The 7156-nt window shown below is 60.7% G+C and overlaps 1 protein-coding gene across 1 annotated transcript; it reads left to right on the top strand.

Annotated features, from left to right (window-relative positions):
* Positions 1-6: 6 nt before the first annotated feature.
* On the top strand, positions 7-4727 carry SLC32A1 (solute carrier family 32 member 1). Its single transcript, XM_040447069.1, has 2 exons — positions 7-631; positions 2808-4727. The coding sequence occupies exons 1-2, from the start codon at positions 239-241 to the stop codon at positions 3993-3995; spliced, it is 1581 nt and encodes a 526-aa protein (XP_040303003.1). The 5' UTR covers positions 7-238; the 3' UTR covers positions 3996-4727.
* Positions 4728-7156: the final 2429 nt, after the last annotated feature.

Here is a 7156-nt window from a genome sequence, read left to right as displayed (position 1 = left end):
GGCAGCTCCGCAGTGCACTCGCCGCCGCCGCTCCGCCAGCCCCGCCGCCCGCCCGCGGGGTGGGCTTCGAGCGAGCCTCAAACGCCAGCCGAAGGGGTCATGAGCCAGAGCGCCCTGGGACGCCGCGGGGAAAGCGAGCGAAGATAGCGGCCTCGCGCCCCCCTGGCCCTCGCCGCCTTGCCGCGCGTCCCCCGCGCCCCCAGCCCCTTGTGTCCTTTCCACGGACCCCGCCGCAGCCATGGCCACCCTTTTACGCAGCAAGCTGTCCAACGTGGCCACAACAGTGTCCAACAAGTCCCAGGCCAAGGTGAGCGGCATGTTCGCCAGGATGGGTTTTCAGGCGGCCACCGACGAGGAGGCGGTGGGTTTTGCTCACTGCGACGACCTCGACTTTGAGCACCGTCAGGGCCTGCAGATGGACATCCTGAAAACCGAGGGCGAGCCCTGCGGGGACGAGGGCGCCGAGCCGCCCGTCGAGGGAGACATCCATTACCAGCGCGGCGGAGGCGCGCCCCTGCCGCCCTCGGGCTCCAAGGACCAGGCTCTGGGGGCCGGTGGCGAGTTCGGGGGCCACGACAAACCCAAGATCACGGCGTGGGAGGCGGGCTGGAACGTGACCAACGCTATCCAGGTGAGCGCGGGATTCCCTGCTCTGCCTGCCCCCACCCTCCACCTCCTTTAGCTCAGAGAACCAGGCCCTACCCCCAGCTGAGTCCCCGGGCGATCTCCGCCGAGAGACCCCCCCTCCCCTCCTCAGGACGTCGCCTTCCCCCTTCCCTCCCAGCCCTGCCGGGGGGGGGGGGGGGGGGATCTGCAACCCTACAAGCGGCGGCTCCCGCCCAGATCCGCGCTCCCTCCAGCGGCGCCAGCCGCTGGACAGCCGGTCTGCTGTTTGGTCCGAGGCACTTGCCCTGAGACCCTGCAAAACGGAGGGAAACAGGAGGAGGGGGATCGGGGAGTGGTGAGGGAGAAGGAAAATCAGGATTGGAGGGAACGGTGTCTCCCGGGACTCCGGAATGGATTCACAGCTGCATGTTGGGGAGGAAAAGAGAAGGGGGAACTGCTGAGCTGGGAGTCTCCTGCTCTGACACCGGCACCGACGCACAGGCTCACATCCCCCCTCCCGCACGAACAAACTCCCCGCACAGGTGCGCACGACATGCGTCTATATATAGACCACGGGGTTATCCTCAAACGCACCTTCACACGCCCCCACACAAGCACATACCTGGACATACCAAGCACACACACGAACCTATTTGAACATTCACAGGCACACAAGCGCAGACTCCTGCAAACAGGATTCAGCCCACTTTCTCAAGTGCAGCCCTACTGGGGACATACAGGTGTACCCAAACATAAGCACACATATTATGTGCCCACACAAGCACAAATGGCCCGTGGTACCTCAGTGCTTCTGCGCACAGACTCACCCCTTTCGCCCGAAATTCCGGCTACACCGCAAAGAGGCGACCAGCTTCTCCGCATGTGACCCTGGAGAAGCCGCCCCTGGATGCTCTGAACTGCCTCTACCCTCCAGGCCGGCCACCCCTTCAGGCTACTCGCAACGCCCCACTCCCCACCAGGAGGCGCCGGACTCTTCTGGGACCGGGTTTGGAATGCGCACAACGACCCCCGGGAACTGGCGGAGGCGGGCAGGCCGCGGCACGCGGAGCGGAGGAGGCCTCAGCCCTAGGTGCCCCCGGGCCCTGTGGCTTGGTCTCCCTCGCGTCCCCGGAGCGCACGGTCGTTGGGACGCACAACGTGGGCCTCCCGGGAGCGGGAGGGCCGCGGCGGGTTTGCTCGGGGACCCGGGCTGAGCAGGGCCCTGCGCACTAAGTGGTCGGGCCCGAGGCGCCTCCCGCTCCCGGGCCCTGCGAGACGGCCGTGCGGAACCGGGGGCAGGAGACCGCGACCGCCTCCTTGCCACCCCCGCCTTCTCCAGGGGCGTCTTTGAAGGCCCCGTTCCATAGGCCCGGAGGGAGGCCAGGGTGGGAGCCGGGAGGCCTGGAGGCCTCGGAAACCCTGGATTTCGTTAGCTTTTCTTCTCTTTGTGGATGCTAAACCTTCCTTCCACAGTCCGCCCGCCTGAGTCCACAGCTTGATTCCTGCTTGATTTAGCCTCTCAGTCACTGCTCGCGCTTCTCCTCCCCCCCCCCCCCCCCCGCCATTACCCCTCTGGCCTCTCCCCCCTAGAGCCTTCTGGCCACTCTCACATTTCCTCCGTTCTGGCCTCCCTCTGCTTCGCTCACCTGTAGCCCCTCTTCCGCCCTACCCCAGCTCTCTTCCCGGCCCCTGCTGTTATAACGCTCCCTTCTCCAAGCGGCCTTAGGCCCTCGTTAGCTTCCCGGTACCCCATTGGAGCCGCACCTAAAATCCCTCACCCCCTCTTCCTAGTGGCTCAGGCCCAGCTCTCTACCTTTCTCGCCGCCCTTTTCTGGCCCTGACCCCTCCAGCCCCTTCTTACCTACTTCCAAAATATCTCCATATACCTTTTCCCTCCTTGTGGCTTGACCCCACGCTCAGCCTCCTCCCCACCTCCCAGCCCTTAGCGCACCTTTCCCTCTCAGTTCCGTCCTTGAACACCTCCCTCTCCATCTGACTCGACGCCCGGGCTTCCCCCGGTGAGGCCGCGGGACACCCCCATTGCAGCCGCCCGTTAACCTCCCTTCCCCGGGGCTGAAGCCCGGTTCTCACTCCGCGTAGCGCCCCCTCGCGGCCCCAGTTTTAAGCCACGCCTCTAGGCCCCCTCTGACGAGGCTGCTGCCGCTGAGCCCCGGCGTCTGGTTCCCCTTTCCGCTCCGCAGGGCATGTTCGTGCTGGGCCTGCCCTACGCCATCCTGCACGGCGGCTACCTAGGGTTGTTCCTCATCATCTTCGCCGCCGTGGTGTGCTGCTACACCGGCAAGATCCTCATCGCGTGCCTGTACGAGGAGAACGAGGACGGCGAGGTGGTGCGCGTGCGGGACTCGTACGTGGCCATCGCCAACGCGTGCTGCGCGCCGCGCTTCCCGACGCTGGGAGGCCGCGTGGTGAACGTGGCGCAGATCATCGAGCTGGTGATGACTTGCATCCTGTACGTGGTGGTCAGCGGCAACCTCATGTACAACAGCTTCCCGGGGCTGCCCGTGTCGCAGAAGTCCTGGGCCATCATCGCCACCGCCGTGCTGCTGCCCTGCGCCTTCCTTAAGAACCTCAAGGCGGTGTCCAAGTTCAGCCTGCTGTGCACTCTGGCCCACTTCGTCATCAACATCCTGGTCATCGCCTACTGCCTGTCACGGGCACGCGACTGGGCCTGGGAGAAGGTCAAGTTCTACATCGACGTCAAGAAGTTTCCCATCTCCATTGGCATCATCGTGTTCAGCTACACGTCCCAGATCTTCCTGCCTTCGTTGGAGGGCAACATGCAGCAGCCCAGCGAGTTCCACTGCATGATGAACTGGACTCACATCGCCGCCTGCGTGCTCAAGGGCCTCTTCGCGCTGGTCGCCTACCTCACCTGGGCCGACGAGACCAAGGAGGTCATCACGGATAACCTGCCCGGTTCCATCCGTGCCGTGGTCAACATCTTCCTGGTGGCCAAGGCGCTGTTGTCTTACCCGCTGCCCTTCTTCGCTGCTGTGGAGGTGCTGGAGAAGTCGCTCTTCCAGGAAGGCAGCCGCGCCTTCTTCCCGGCCTGCTACGGCGGCGACGGGCGCCTCAAATCGTGGGGGCTGACGCTGCGCTGTGCGCTGGTCGTCTTCACGCTGCTCATGGCCATCTACGTGCCGCACTTCGCGCTGCTCATGGGTCTCACCGGCAGTCTCACGGGCGCCGGCCTCTGCTTCCTGCTGCCCAGCCTCTTCCACCTGCGCCTGCTCTGGCGCAAGCTGCTGTGGCACCAAGTCTTCTTCGATGTCGCCATCTTCGTCATCGGTGGCATCTGCAGTGTGTCCGGCTTCGTGCACTCGCTTGAGGGCCTCATCGAGGCCTACCGAACCAACGCGGAGGACTAGGGCGGGAGGGCTCCCGCGCTCCCGCGCCCTTCCCACCCTCCCCACCCTCCCCCACCAGCCCTGTGCGCCCTGCCGCCGCGCTTGGGAAGCCAAGCTTTAAACATCTCTGGTTCCTAGTTTCTGATTATTGGGGACGGGGGTGGGGTGGGGTGGGAGGGATAGGAATCCACAATCCATCGCGTCTGCATTTCTGTTGTCCTTTCTTTCCCACAACACCCTAGTTTCTGGGGAGGCAGGGGGGTGAATTTGTGGGCAGGGCTTTCTGTCCTTCCCGGAGGGCCCCCTACTCTTTGGTCCCTGTCACCGAGCGGGTGGGAAGGGAGGGAGAAGGGGCTCAGCTCGCAGGCGCAGAAACTTGACCTTGGGGGGACATTTCACAGCCATCCAGTGCTCGGAATCTGCAGCGTCCAGCCATTTCCAGCAAGAGCGCTTCCCATTCCAGAGACATTTCAACCCTGCAGAGGGAAAGGCTGGCCGGGAAATCCGTTTCGGGTGGGCGATTTCCTTCCGCGAAGCGGGGAGGCGAGAAGCCAAGGCAGGGCCGGCTTGCCTGCCGGTTTTCAGGAATCCAAACTCATCTTGTGCAATTTATCAGGTCGTGGAACTGTTCTACTGTGCGTGTGGTGTGCTCGTGGTGAATAAGACGAAATGTATATCAGAAAAAAAAAATCTATCTCTAATTTAGAGTGCGGTACATTAATTATATCCGTAAATAAAGAAGAAACAAAGGTGTGCGGGCTTCTTGTCGGTTCTGCATTTTTGCGCCCGCGGGGATCCCAAAGCGTTGGAGCGCCGGGAACGACTCTGGCCGGACCGGGTGAAGCAGGTGTGGATGGAAGAGCGCCTGTAGGAGAGCCTGGGGGGAGTGAGAAGGATGGTCTGCACTAAGAGGAGGCTCTCCAGGTGTTTGGGGGGAGGCAGGGGAAGGAGCCTGTGGGGCTTGCAGCAGTCTCAGTGTGGCCAGGGCCCTGCCGCCACCAAGATAAGATTTGTTCCGAATCCATCTGAGAGCATTCCAGAGACTCTCAACCTCCAATCCTGAAAGGAAAAAAAAAAAAAAAGAAAAAAGACAATAAACAAAGGCATGCAGAAATTCACACTTGATTGTGGACTGTGAAGATACTATACAAAGGAAATCAGCCGCAGGTTGTGTATTTCCCAGGGCTCCCAGGGCCAGGGGCCAACCCGGCCTCCCAGGCATCTCTCACCCAAGAAATCCCCCCTCAAGTCCAAGCTGAGGTTTACACAGCCACAGCGAAGAGATCTAGCTGTTTAGAATCAACAGCCTGAGCTATTTGGATCCCAGTCTCCCCTCTCCTTGAGCGGCCTGTTGGATTTTTTTTTTTTTTTTTAATTACCTAGAGGGTCCAGTCCTTTTTGTGTGTGTGCAGATCCAACTGCGGGGTGCCAGTCCTGGGCATGGTTGCCGAGGGTCACAGTCAGAATTAGCATACGGGATCCAGGAATGCAGGAAGGCTGGGCCATTCCTGGGGTCCTCTCTCACTTTGAGAGTAGCCTTGCGGGAGGTTTTTTGTCACCGCCACCAAGGCAGAGAGGACTAGTTTGGAACGAATTCTCTTGGTGTGATCTCTGCACCAGAAAGCACTGGGAGATTGCCTAAGAACAATGTCCATCCTCCCTGCCCTCAGCGACGGCTGTGGAGGCCTGTATGCGCATGTGTAGGAGATATAAAGATCTGCGTGTGGGGTGGACCGAAGTCTTGTGAGAGCCTTGATGAATATGTGTGTGTGTGTGCGTGCATGTGTGCAGAGCATTGAGTGGGCGTGCCTGTGGTAGAGGTGACCTCGCATCATCCTGATTCTGCAGCTATGGAGCAGAACAGGGATAAGATCTGCCCTCTGCTGCCCGGGGTTCTGACTATTTAAACGGGCTATTTGGGATGTCCGCTGTCTCCTAATCCCGCTTGTCACTATTGTCGCGCATTCAGGATCCAGAGCTGAGCAGAGGATCCTGTTTGCTAAGCTCTCTGATGTCTCTCAGTCCCGAAGCTGACCACCCCTCCCTTCCCTACCCGCCACTTCTCAGTGGGTCCACAGACCCTAGGGTGCACTCTGAGTCGCAGGGAGGTGTGCAGTCTTCAGAAAAAGCCCGGGCTGCTGCAGTGGATGGGAAGGTGGGAGCGTCAGGCTGCACCAGCTCCATCCTTCCCGTCTTTAGAAGGACAAATGAGACAGCAGGCAGGTTCTGGACAGTGGCTGCCACCTCCGCGGACTTGCCTAGATCCACTCCCTTGCGTCCTGCTCCGGGCTTTGTGCTCGGCTTACAGGAGCCTGGGTTCCCCCCTCCCGCACAGCGAATCCGGAGGGTGAGGGTCAGGAGACCCAGCCTTCTAGGCGCCCCAGAAGAAACCCTGCACCCTCGTGGGTAGGACATCCATTCCAGACTCGCATTCAGGCATCTGGAAGAAATAGGGAGCCTGGGTAGCTGAGGCCCATCTCCGAACTCCTGCCGCCAACACCAAAGTGTGTGGGTGGAAGTTCAAAGGAAGCATTCCGATTTTGCTTCGGGTACGAGTCCGAGGGAGCGGATAGGCCCGGTCAGATTCATCAGGGGGTCGAACTGAAGAGGAGAGGCGGAATCCACCTCCGGGGCCCAGGGTGCCCATCATTTCCCAGCACGGATCCAGATAAGCGGTCCCTTCCGGCGGCAGCCTTGCGACGGTGTTATTGCCGGTGTTATTGCCGTACCTGGCTCAAGGCTTGGGAACCAAGACACTTGTCCCCGGAGGAACCCAGGAGTCGCCGCCTGCTCCCCAGCGGTGTCCTACCTCGCCCCCCAGCGGTGAGAGCGCAAGCTGCCGGCCCTCAAAGAAGGCTCTCCACCGTTAGATTTTGGGTAATCTCTTTCTGCATACCCCAGATTTCTAACTGCTTCTTCCCACCCTGCCATCCCCCGCCCTGCCCCATTGATAATCACTGCTTACCTCTAGTGCTTTGTTTTCAGGTCCTTCATATTTCAAAAGTGGGCTTTTGATCGTTTTCCCCTCAAACAGAAGGAGGAGAAGGAGGCTATGTTGTCCAAGTGTTTCATTGAATGACATGTCCTGCCCCAGGGACTGATCTGTTCCCTTTATCCATTTGGATGGATGGAGGGAGCCAAATAGGCTCGTAGGGACCAGTCAGGAAGTTGAGAAGGATCCT

Source organism: Herpailurus yagouaroundi, unplaced genomic scaffold, assembly GCF_014898765.1.
Source record: "Herpailurus yagouaroundi ecotype Mexico unplaced genomic scaffold, PumYag 196, whole genome shotgun sequence".
In the NCBI taxonomy this organism is placed as follows: domain Eukaryota; kingdom Metazoa; phylum Chordata; class Mammalia; order Carnivora; family Felidae; genus Herpailurus; species Herpailurus yagouaroundi.
The sequence above is the reverse complement of the archived record's forward strand: the minus strand, read 5'-3'. Positions and strand labels throughout refer to the sequence as shown.

Bases quoted from the DNA above. Each gene is read 5' to 3' on its own strand.
- SLC32A1 (XM_040447069.1), top strand. From the start codon at position 239: ATGGCCACCCTTTTACGCAGCAAGCTGTCCAACGTGGCCACAACAGTG. The intron at 632-2,807 runs GTGAGCGCGGGA...TCCGCTCCGCAG, and splicing joins ACGTGACCAACGCTATCCAG to GGCATGTTCGTGCTGGGCCT.